The sequence below is a fragment of the Leguminivora glycinivorella genome, chromosome Z (genome assembly GCF_023078275.1).
Source record: "Leguminivora glycinivorella isolate SPB_JAAS2020 chromosome Z, LegGlyc_1.1, whole genome shotgun sequence".
Taxonomy (NCBI): Eukaryota; Metazoa; Arthropoda; class Insecta; order Lepidoptera; family Tortricidae; genus Leguminivora; species Leguminivora glycinivorella.
Genome location: NC_062998.1, coordinates 48,004,808 through 48,017,671, shown reverse-complemented (window position 1 = coordinate 48,017,671; position 12,864 = coordinate 48,004,808). Strand labels below are relative to the sequence as shown.

Genomic DNA, 12,864 nt, shown 5'->3' with positions numbered 1-12,864 from the left:
GGTAACGTAAGTTTCGCAAGATTATTAGCGCGCTCGATTATTTACTAAAGGATGTGCTTTCGTCCATATCGAGCCATATATGTAGACTGGAAAGTGACGTTCGCAACTATATTATTATGTGACATCTAACATAAGGCACCGCATGAAAATGTGTATTTCTATTGCACGATACTACAGATAATTCGAACATAATTTATCACGACAAATTCTTCAGAATACAAGCAAAGGTACCTGCGCCAATAAAAATTTCCTGTTGTTTAATTAAATTAAAATATAGGAATTTTGGTAGAACGATTATATTAGTGCAATATCGAAAACGCAATCGAATATTATCTACTTAGCGACCTTTTAAGAAAATAGTACATTATGATACAAATGCGAAAAAAAGAAGTTCGAAACGAGTGGCGATAAATGAAAACACGACCGAAGAGTGTTTTAAATCGACACTAGTTACGATTTTCTTTTTCGCACGTGTATCGTACGACGTTTTTCAGTACAGATGGCCCTCCGAACTTTCAACCTGGCAAGAAATGAACCACTTCTCGTACACGTGCGAAAAGGAAATTCTTAACTCGTGTCGTGTGCCCTTCGGTCATGTTTTAATTTATCGCCACTCGTTTACAACTTCCTTTTTCCCGCACTAGTATCGTAATGTACTATTATAATGGCCGAGCTGCGCTATTAATACTACATTAATTGCCAAATCATTATAATAGGGAAGAGGTATTTTTTATTTATATACGTTTTTAAAATAAATTTATTAAATAGACATGTTTTCAAAGGACAACAATATCATTTAAAAATAAACGTAAACAAAAAATCGATTAAATTACTTATTAGTTTGTAGGCGACTTTTGTATGGACCGGCACAAATAAAAAAAAATATTACTTAGATAATTATTAATTTACGAGAATATCGCTTTTTATTTAAGAGGGGGCTGGCAAAACATTGTAGTTTTTGTATTTCATTGTCACTTACAAGTTTTTACAAAATACCTATTAGTTCAAATCATTAAAAACTAAATAATAATTGCTAAAACGTAATCCAACCAAAATGCTCGTACCAAGTTAGAACAGTATACAAACAAATAAAACGTAACAACATATAAAAAAGTAAGTGTGTTAATAAGTGAAGAAGAGGGATTACACGTTTCAAGGTACATTTTCCCTTCTAACATGCTCTCACTGCTGAGGTGAAAAGTTGTATATGCGACACGAGAAGAACGTTTTCTTCTCTTGTTGCACAAATAACTATTTAGTTTTTGGTTTTTATTTTTATGTGTTTTTATTGTTATAAACGAAATTTGATTATTAATACGAGGCACTGTTTCGGAGATACAACCATTCAAAGTTATTATTTTCAGTTGACTTTTATTTATTTCATACCATGTTTGAGAAAAGCACTACACATACCTCGGCGGGTAATATGGGGTTGCCCGCCTCAGACCTACCCTATGTCTTCGGCCGGCAACCCCTTTTGTCCCTGCCTCTGTACTATGTTGAAATATTTATTATGAATAGACTAACAATACCAGTTCAAATTGGTAAGTCTTTCTGGGTTAGGAGTTTTAAAGGAACACCCATTTTCGTTTCATTTGATTTCTTCTAATTGTTTCTTTAAGCCCCCTCTTACTCAATTAATTTTTTGTTAAAATTGACATATCATTTGTAACTTTATTACTAGACGTGAACGATTATTCTGCGTATTCATGAGAATTATATATTATTATCTACTGTATTTCGTTACATTGGGATGTCTTACGAAACATATAAGCTCTTCCAATCTAGCGTCTCGCGAGCGTAGCGTCGTCGGGCCAACTGTATGGAAAAAGACTTTGCTATACAGTTGGCCAGACGCTACGCTCGCGAGACGTTAGATGTGTGGGGGGGGGCTAAAGAAAAGAGATATATATAAAAGTAGGTCGTAACTACCCCTAATTTAACACTTTTAGAATTGCTAACGATTGAGTGTAAGTTACAGTGTTGGACAATAATCAAATACTTCTACGAAAAGTATAAGGACGATTCCTCATAACATATTATATTTATATGATCTTTTATATTTCTATGAACTGTGGTATTTTAGTTTGGATAAAATAAATAATACTAAAAATAATTAAACATAAAAACAAATGATTAGTTGTTAGTCTTGACAATTCCGAATCATTATAAGATAATTTAAACGGTTAAGTTGTCAGGTAAACAGTCATACAAATGTTATCACTTGAAACGAATCTCGAAATGTTATTTTAAATATGCTACATGTTTTTTTAAGTGTAAAAAATGTGAAGTGGAAATTGATACATCTACTACAAGCCTGACATAAACTTTCATTTTCGTAGTAGCCTATGATTTATTTTTGTCCAGCGCTGTACATCTTGCTCGCACTAAAATGAAGAAAGAGTACAGTCAGCTGCAGAGAAAAGTAGACCCCCATAGACATACAAATTTGTATGCAGGGGGGTCTACTTTTCTCTGCAGCTGGGGGGGGGGGGGGGTTACAGGGAGCGAAGGGTATGCGTCCCCATGCGCAGCTATCGCCTCCACATTTCACTCAGCGCTAAGCTTACGTGCCGCTACTTAAATAATAAATAAATAAATATTATAAGACATTCCTACACAGACTGACTTGAGTCCCACGGTAAGCTCAAGAAGGCCCGGGACCGCGGCATAGCAGGCAGGGTCACCAAACGCTTGCGAAAACGTCAGTGTCAAACCCGCGGTAGTTAATGTTCCTTCTCATAAACAAGATATTCGTAAAGCGTTATTCTAGACATGAATGAAAAAATGTGCACAGAAATACTGGACCCTTTAAACCCATCGAAAAAATTACTTTGTGACGCTTTAACGAATTTCGGATGTATTATAATTTTGGTGTCAGAGATTCTTATAAATATAAACCAACGCGTAATAATAAATTAGGAAGGTGCCTTAGGACGTAAATGATACAGATACGAAACTATACCGAAAGAAATGTACACCTAGGCATCAACGCAGACACACTGTAGCAATAACCGCTTACTCTTATACAACGAAACTACCAGTCCTATAGTATTTCGGAGAGAATATCAATGTTGTAATCATATACAGAACTACATTCTTATAAAAAACGGTTTAACAAAGTTACGCTTTATAAATTTTTAACCTTCACCTAAATGAAAAACAGTTCGCAGACGGTTTTGCGTGATTATCAGTGATCAGAACTATGGGAGCAAAACTTTAACAAAACCTTAGAGCTGCCTTAAAAAAACAAGATTATTATTTTCAGATCAGTGTTAAATTTGATTCTATACCTGAATCCAAGATTACAATACTTTAATATAAGGATATTAATATTTTCAGGGGTGTAAGCACTCTAATATATCCACTTAGCAAGTTTTGTTAAAGTTTTGTTTCCATAGTTCCGATCACTGGTGATTATAAAAGAGGCGAAAAGTTTTGTTTTACACATGGGTGCAAATGTATTTTACTTCTGTGTTGAAAGTAAAGTTCAGAATTATATTCTCGAACCACGAGCGAAGTCTTTTTTTTTAATTAATTAATATTAATTATAGAAACTGGCCAAATGAAAGGGGGGCAAACTGTAAATGTCAAGTTACTAGGTCATGTCCCGGTATCGTTAAAAAGAACTCAAATTGAACATAAGTCATATCAAAACTATTTTAAAATTTGTTTGTAGTGGAGAAAAAAAATATGAAGGAAAATGTAAAAAAAATAAGATTTCATTGTAAGCATTTATTTTCATAAACATTTTGAAGATTTATAAAATTGTCACATTATGGTCGGATTCTATTTTAAACTCTGTCTGTCTGTGGCATCGTAGCTCCCGAACGGATGAACCGATTTAGATTTAGATTGTTTTTTGTTTGAGGGCTGAATTGGTCGGGAGTGTTCTTAGCCATGTTTGGTGGAAATCGGTCCACTTTGTCGGGGGTTTTTCAAAATTTAAACTGTGGTTATAGGTTATTTTCGCCGATTCTCTCCGAAACACGATAAAACTGGCAAACACTTAACGATACGAGTCCTTAACCTATCACGAGTCACAGGCATACAACGTTGACTATGCGATTGAGTATTGCCGAATATTGCACAAAACCTGCTCAAGACACATCGAACCAAACCTACATACTGATCAGTCAAATTCACAATACCGATTATTTGAAAATAAAAACATTAGCCGGGTCTAAACTAGCCGCACGCCTCACGAGGAGAACTATTTTGAACAGCTGGCAGAGGGCCGCCATCTTGGCGAGCGAATTTGCTCGGGCGGGGCAAACGTGAGCACAGACGTTTTCCTCGCGAGGCGTGCGGCCAGTGTGTAGTGTGGACCCGGCTATTAATGATTTTATGTATAAGAATGAGTGCTAGCCGAAACTAATAAGTGCTAACAATATTGTAAATTGTATAAAGGTGAATAAAAGGTTGAAATCCGACAGTTACATTACTGCGTGTTAGCACTTGCACACTATAAGCGAGCACTGAAGAAAAGCTCCCAGCTAAACCGTTAACAAATCGCGAGGTGAGTTCCCGACTTAGATCACCCAACTGGAGTAGCTTGTCATATTTGTGAACCAAAATATCAACTGGAGTTTGCGGGGACGTGAAGAAATAACAAATGCAATAGATTACTCACACATGCAAAGGAATTTGTCATTTACACGCGCATTAACACACAAACATATCTCACATGAAAATTGTCTTTATGTGACAGAGAGGCTACTCCAGATTTAAGGTCCCTTACCATCCGGCGCCTAGCATTTCAACTAATGAAATCTGACTGCTCTCATTGTTCAACGGAACCGCACCGAGCGTCCAACGGGAAGCTGGCTCACTTTTACAAAGCAACACATCGCTGCGCTGTCTTGTGTGACCAAACCTAGTATAATTATATCCGGCTATACCACTCAAACTCGGCATGCAGATTGATCTGTGATACGAGGTTGAGTCGTACGACGTCATCTAACAATACGAGTTTGAATCACACAACACTCGATATGACTGTAGTAGCTAGTTTATTCTTGACGCGCGTCTTAGGTCGCGATTATACTGCAGTCGACGTACGGCGGTCCAGTGTAGCTCCCAGCGCAACACTTTACTAGTGCTCGGTGCCTGCACCCTTCGAGCCAAGTATTGCAATCATCGACTGCCCTTCATACACTTATTATACAAATTGATTCTAAATGACAATGTAATAGTGAGCCAGTTTCTTTTGTTTTATAGAACCGAGTTTCAATAATGCCCGCATTCAAAGAGTAACTTCTTTTTTATTCTTTGGTGAAAACCGGGCCTACGTGTTAGTTGGAGAGACGATGTAAAACATGTGAGCTATACAAATAAATAAATAAAGGCTGGCGATGAGATTGGCTAACCACTTGACTATAATTAAAATTATATACTAATAAATACGATTCATGTGTAAAAATTAATATTCTTATTCCAAATAATGATTATTTATAAAATGATCAAACGCGGACAGTTTAAAAAATCTTATTATTCTGAGATTTGATTTGCGTACAGTTAAATAGTAATAATAAATACGTAAAATTAATTTTATTTAACATAAAATACATTATTTAAAAAGTATTTAAAATACGTTCAGTTATCAGTCTCCGGGTTTACCATTTATTATATAAAATACAGTGCAAAAGGATGGTAATAACCTACAGTACCGATTCTCTTTTGAAGAGGAACGCAATGAAAATGGTCCATGCTAACTTTGAAGGTGCTCACAGACAAGGAATCATAGTTAAAATTTATCTAGTCGATTTCTGTTTACAACATCGTTAATAATAAGCGTCCTGAAATGATTACTAAATTATTTATAATAATGATTAATGATTTTAATATTCTTTTCATTTATTTATTTTGTGAGAGTGCTATCCACCAAGACTTTAGTCATGTTCTGACTTTGTACCCGGATGGCATGAATACAGCGGATATATAAAGGTAAATGACACGAGTAACAGTTAGGCCGGTACATGATCAAATGAAACCCGAGTTGTAGCACCTACATAACGATTTACTTTGGCTCTTTCGGAAATCGAACTACATTACTGTTCTGTAATAAATAAGATTGTTAATCATACAATGTGTTTATGCTTTTAATAAATAAAATTTTGAGTGAAAAGTCAATCACATCAGCCATATTAATAAACGTAGATAGACTCAATAACCGTGTGATGTGTATTTGTGATAACTATGCAATTTTGAAAAATATATGTAATACCTAATTTCAATATAATTAATTACACATATGACAAAATTAATGAGATTCCGTAAGAGGCACAAAGTAAAACAGTAACATTAACAAAAATATAGAAGCTATGTACTATATTAAGATTTACTTGTGCATCACATAATGCACAAAACTATTATAAATCTTAGAGTAACTTTAAGTTAATCATTGAGCTTTCCATTTATACAAATAAATAGTTATAAAGAAGACATAATATTTAAAAATATACAGACACTATAGTTAAAATTTTCTGTACAGAAACTCGCGCAAGAGTATATGTCGCTATCACTGTTTATTAACGCGCGTATTTTTTTTTATATCACCTCACTTCACAGTGTTTATTGACAGTCAGCGACAGCGGCTGCGCGGCGGCCGGCGTCGCAGGCGTGGGCGCGGGAGAGGGCGCGGGCTGGGACGCGGCAGAGGGCGCGGGCGCGGCGTCCGCTCCCGCCGGCGCGCCCTCCACGTCCTTCATCACGTAGCCCGAGCCCTGCGCGCTCCGCGCCAGTTTTAACCGAATAGGCGTCACTTTAGCGGTCCGTATTTTACTGCGCATACCGGAGGAAGTTTCCGAGGGCGGGTCGATGGCGAGCGGGTCCGGGGCGGTAGGGTCATACTCGAACGGGTCCACGGGCGGCTCGGGCGCGGCCGCCGCCGCCGCCGCCGCGCCGCTCGCCGCCGCTTCCTCCTCTTTAGTACGCTTTATCTTTATTATCAACTTTGCACCACTTTCACTCTCACTGTTCACGACTTGTAACTTCTCTTTTTCCGATTTTTTGTCCCTTTTGCGCTTCCTCTTCTCGGCTTTGCTGGGTTTCACTTTTTTCGTTTTCTCGTTCTCCTCGAAGTCGGCCATGACCATGCGGCGGTACTTCATGCTCTCGCGGCGCAGATCCTCGAAACTGGGCGTGACGGGGACGGATGTGTGCAATCGCTTCTTGGGCGGCCGAAACTGAAAGCCAACGGGTTCCTCCACTTGCTGGACGATGTTGGAGCCGATCTTTATTTTGATTTTGGGGGCTACCGGCGAGCTGGCGGGCCGCGGCGGCTTGGTGACACGGCCGCGCCGCTTGTGCGCTGGCGTTGAAACCGCAGGCCCGGCCAGAGTCGATAGTTTAGTGTCGTCTGAGGGATCCACGTCGTCGTTCATACTCACTTCCAAGTGTCGCAGCTCCCTCGAGAGACCGCTCGTGGTCTTTCTCTTCTTCTTTTCGACGGGTGCGTCGGACTTGTAATCGTCCCGTGTGGGTATGCTGGTCATGGAAGCGACGGCTTTGGGAATGGTGATGACCGCGCGGGCGATGGGAGGCGGCGCGGCCGGCGGCGGCACGGCCACCAGCGACACGCCCGCCGCCGGGTCGTCCATGTTCATATCCTGCGTCCAGTACTGCCGGAGCAGCTCCTTCTTCCGCATGCGCCGTAGATTAGTGGAGCCGGTCATCATGGAAGACGGCCCGCCGGCCGCCGCCATGCCGACGCCGGGGTCGAGTGCGGGCGGCGGCGGCTGCGGGGCCACCGGCGTCACCGAACTCGAGTAATTCGCGTCCAGGAAAGGTCCTTTGATTTTCACTTTGAGTTGGTTTCTGGAGTCCGATAGCGACACTTTGGGCAAGTTCGGCGTGTAGGTATCTTTCGCGGGCTGTGCCAGTTGAGCCGGCGCGGGAGAGCCCGGGCGCGGCTTGCTGGCCATGAGCTCCGAGTGCAGCTGCTTCTCGAGGTCTTCATCTATGTCGGGCAGCTGCTGGTCGGCGGTGCCGCTGGCGAAGGCCAACAAGTGGCTGTGGTAGGCGTCGGCGACGGGCGGCGCGGCGCCCTCGAACGAGGGGTTGTAGGTGCGCATGTCGACAGGGCCGGGCAGCACGGGGTGCACCTGCGAGAAGCCGGGCCCGCGCTCCGCGGGCTTGAGGCCGGGTGAGCGCGGCGGGTCGGGCGGCTCGGGCGTCGGCCGTTTCGCGCCCTTCTCCTCGGCGGTAGGTGTCTTCTTTGCCGTCTGTGGACTCGACACCTGAGGCGACTGTGAAGCGTCCTTGTAAGAAGCCTCGGACTTTCTGTCATCCCTTACGTCGATTGATTTTCGCCTTTCCCGTAACGCTTTGAGATCTACGCCGTCATTCGCAATCTCTTCGTCGAAGTCGTAGACTGTGCCGACGAGCTTGCTCTGTATAGAGTTGCCAGAGTAATCGTAACCGGGCGCGCCCTGCCCGCGGCTCTTTGATCGTCCTCGGCCTCTCTGGCTTCGATTGCTTTTGTTGCTCGCTCGTTTGTTACCTTTGGGCGCTTCACTCTGTTTGGGTGATATGGGACTTTTGCCCGGAGACTTCCCTGAGAACTTGTTAGACCTCGGAGCTTTCGGTGGAATGGGGGATTTAGATTCCTGCGCATGGAGACTGAGCATGGTCTCGTTGCTATCGTTGGATAATTTAGCTGGAGGTTTGCTGGTTGTCTCGGTCGAGTCCGCACTAGGACTCGTAACGACGTGTATACTGCTAGGGCTCGTGGACCGCGGGTCGACCGGCTCGGAGTCGTCGCGAGGCGAGTCGAGAGGCTTGGGCGTCGGCGGTGCGATCATAGCTGTAGTCAGGGCGATATTTTGCGACGAAGATGTGAACGCTGCGCATAGTGTCGGGAACGCCGGTTTGGATAAAGATTGCATGAGAGGAGTGCTGGCATAGGAGAGGCCAGGAGGCGGGTAGAGACCGGGCCCAGGTGAGGGTAAAGTGAGTTGAGCAGAAGCACAAGCCCCGGCACCGAACAACGGCAGGGAACCCATGGAACTGAGGAATGGTGACGCGTCTTGTGGGTATGACGAATACTGATTCAACGGCATGGCAGGCTCTACGGGGCACCCGTATGCTGGTAAAGGCGGGTATCGCTCGAGCTCTGGCAGCATATGACTTGCGATATGGGCATCGCAGCTATTCAAGTGTTTCAAGTCCTCTGGTTTCTGCGAGCAAATCGATCCTTCAGACGACGTGCTCGAAGCGGACGACCGCCTCGAGATTATTTTCCCTCCCTCCCTCCATTTCTCTTGGCTCACATATGGCGATGAGATGGTGGCGCAGTCGGAGTGAAGTTGCGAGTTGTTGTTATCATAATTATCATGGACCAGGGCCATCGTGTCGTTGCTCGCCACAGAATGATCGACGACGGAGAGTGATTGCGAATCATCGCTTTGTTTGGAAAGTGATACATTGTCGCCCACCTCAGAAACGGATTGAACGTCGGACTGAACGGTGGCCGGCTCTTTCGAGTCTTCGTTGTACCGGTCGTATTTTCTATCGTTAGGTAGCTCGACTTCGTTGTGATGCAAGGGCAAGTTGCGCCATTTTTCATTGCTTGTCATGGGAATGGGTTGGCAGTCTTTGTTGTCATGTATGCTATTTCTGTGCGAGAGCTCGTCCGGATGCGGCGCGTGGTTGACCGGTGGTAGATCATTCGACGGCAGCTTATGTTCGTGGATATCGATGGCCGCGTTTTTGTTAGGCGGCGGAGTTTCGGGACCTTTATGCGGGCTCCTGGTGTCGTCATCTCTGACTTCTTTTTCATCGTGAAGCGGCTGTTCGTCTTGAGCCTCGGCTTTCTTGCTGCTCAGTTGCATTCGCAGCCTATCGACTAGATTCCGAGTTTCCTGAACGCCTTGCTCCTTTTCCTCCTTGAATATAAACTCTGGGTAAGTAAAAGGTTTGATCATCTCGTCGTTATTGAAGCCGTCGTCGATGGCCAACATTTCAAATTCGAACCGGTCCAGCTCGTTGTCTTTGCCTTGCGGAGAGAACATGGAGCGACAGGGGTTGACCGACGGTATCTTAGCACTCTTGGAGATCTCGACGCCCTGTACGTGGCTGGCGTCTTGCGCTATAAACTTCTTTTCCTCCAAAGTGGAGCGCTTCCTCATGTTCCGTGGTATCGGGTTATCCACGTCTATAGGTTCTATGTTAAACGTTCGCGCATCCATAGGAGTCTTTGGTGACTTGATCATCATGTTTTCGTTCAAGTTAGCTTGTATTTTTGCAATCATTTTTATACTGTTCTTGTCAGCCGCATCAGAGTCGAGCAGCTTATCTTCAGTCATGTACTTATCACTTATCAGTTTCTCTACAGGCGGCGGTAGGGGGCTGGCTGGAGCTTTATCGAGCCAGTGTTTTTCATTCTCTGCATACCTGTCATTAGCATGGAACTCGTTTAATGTCCTTGGACTCTTTTTGTCAGCCGTTTTGGTATTTTCGACAATTTCTGCTTTCTTTTGCGGGGAGCGACTACTGGGGGTTCGGTCTTCGATCGCGTTTTCATCGTCATGCCTGCTCAGTATCTTTTTCTTGGCCGACTCGCGTGGAGGTTCATGTACCGTCACATCCTTGCACACCTCTTTAACACTCATACGTCTGTTCGGAATAGTCTTATGTTTCAAGTCTGCGCTCTTCCTCGGACTGGGTTTGGTCGCGGCCGGGTCCGCGACCGGCGACTTGATCTTGTCCTTGTCGTCGACGGAGACGCGAGTCCTGGGCTTGGGCGGGGAGCCCCTGACGGGTTTCGCTTCGGCGAGGGGTTCGTCTTTGATTTCGGGCTTCACCTCCTCGTCCGTTTTCCGCTCCGGAGTTGGAAGTTCACGGGGCTGGCTGCCCTCTTTGGGAGTTTTATTGGAGCCAGAGGCATATCCGTTGTCGTCTTTAGATGGTTTTCTCTGTCGGGCATCAGGCTTATTAGGCATATTTCCGCTTGAAGTAATGCTTCTGGTCCGAGCACGTGTGGCGGCCCGCGCGTCGTCGGCTCGGCTCGGTTCCTCTCCTTGAGGAGCCGGTGATGGTACCCTGCACTCGGACCCCCGTTCGGAAGTTTTAAGCTTCTTGTCAGGGGCCTTGCGAGGGGACGCATCAGTGGAGAGGCTCTTTCCCTTTCGTCGTCGGCGCGGTCGCTTGGGAGAGGGGCTACCGGAACCGGAGAATCGCGACCCTTGAGAACTTTCAGAATCACTCGAGGCACTAGTTGAAGACAATGGTCTTGACACCTTGTCGAGAAAGGGCAAGTCCACGGTCGGTCTAGAGCCCGGCGGTGAGAACATGGAGGGCTGCCGAATGGCGGGTTTGATTTCTCGCGCTTTGGCCGTCGGTTTGAGGCCGGGCTTCTCCGATTCTTCCTCGGAGCTTGACGATGAGGAATAACTACTACTGCTAGAGTTTGACGAAGAACTGGAGCTTTCCTTCTGGGGAGTTTTCGAGCTCTTACCGTCTTCTTTCTTAGGAGTGAGCTTCGCGGACTCCGGCTTTTCACCCTCTTTCTTCTTATCGGTATCGGATGTTTCAGCGACTGGCGCCTTCGTGCCCAGACCCTTGATATGCGCAGCCGCTTTCTTGGCAGCCTGCCTTTGAGGAACGTACGCTATAGTTTCTTTTTCAACATCCTTCGAAGACTTCTTGCGGCCAACCTTGGCAGGGATATCTTTAGGTGGTTCTTTGCCTTTGGACTTAATGGGTATTTTTGGTTTAGGCGGTTTAGTGTCGTCACCGCTGCTTGGTTTCTCAACCACTCCCTCTTCCTTCTTGCCACCTGTGGTGGACCGCATATTTTCAGACGCTTTCTTGGCTGCCTGTCTTTGCGGAACAATAAGATCAGAAGGATCCTTGGTTGCTTGTTTTGAGAATTTAATATTTTCCTTATTCTTTGCTTCATCATCAGAATCATTGCTTTTGATCGGAGTAGTTTTCTTTTCCCCTTTGATAGATGGCTTTCTGCCTCTTTTCTTTGGTGCTGGTTTCTCGGCAGTTTTAGTAGGGCTCTTCTTTTCTGGTTGGGTTGGAATGAATTCTTTCATGGCCGCCTTTGTTCTGGGCAGGGGTTGTTGGGAATCGTTGTCTGGAGACTTGTCTGGTTTGGACTTGTCGGTTTTGGCCTTATCGGATTTGAGATCTATTTTGCCAGAGGACTCCTCACTGCTGTCAGAATAAATATTATCAGGAAACTTGCTGTTGTGTTGCCTGGTGCTCCGGATGGGCATGAGCTCGTCGCTGTCGGTGGCCGAAGCTCCTGACTTCACGGCCTCCGCCATTTCCTTCTCGAGGTGTTGGAGCGTTTTACTACGTGACCGGTCTTTCTTTATCCTCGATTGTAGCGCCTCATCCTCGCTGCTACTCTCAACCAACGCTTTGGACTGTGGTACCTTCTTCTTCTTCCTATCGATCTTCTTGGGCGATCTTTTCCCTTTACCTTTGCCGGGCGATATCTTTTTCTTTGGCGATCCAGACGCTTTCTTATCGTCGTCCGTGCTCGAGCCGATCGCCCGTCCGCGGAATCGCGTTGATCGTGAGATTTCGGGGGCACTCTCTTCACTAGATAACCCGCTGTATATGCTGCCGCTACGCCGCGACCCATTTACGTAATGTTTCTTATACGGATTTGATGATTTCGCGCCTTTAACCATGCCGTTACGATCCTTTTTCTTTTCATCGCCCGACTCTGGTGGAGCGATACGAGCTAACATTTCTTCGAAATCGTTCTTATGGTCGGGAGCATTGGGATGGGAATACAACCTGTCGTAAATAGATGGGCCGTGGTTGGCCTCGATAATAGCGGCTAGGTCGGGCCCGCTAATGGTAGGGTCCGCGGAGAGAACGGCAACTTGTTTGTGAAAGTCT

At 44.9% G+C, this 12,864-nt stretch overlaps 1 protein-coding gene across 1 annotated transcript in view; it reads right to left on the bottom strand.

The window, feature by feature from the left end:
• Positions 1–2,658: 2,658 nt before the first annotated feature.
• LOC125240836 (PHD finger protein rhinoceros) overlaps positions 2,659–12,864 on the bottom strand; it is a 63,136-nt gene continuing 52,930 nt past the window's right edge. Inside the window, 1 exon segment of the mRNA XM_048148976.1 lies at positions 2,659–12,862. Within this exon segment, the coding sequence (XP_048004933.1) occupies positions 6,555–12,862 (6,308 nt within the window). The 3' untranslated portion in view covers positions 2,659–6,554.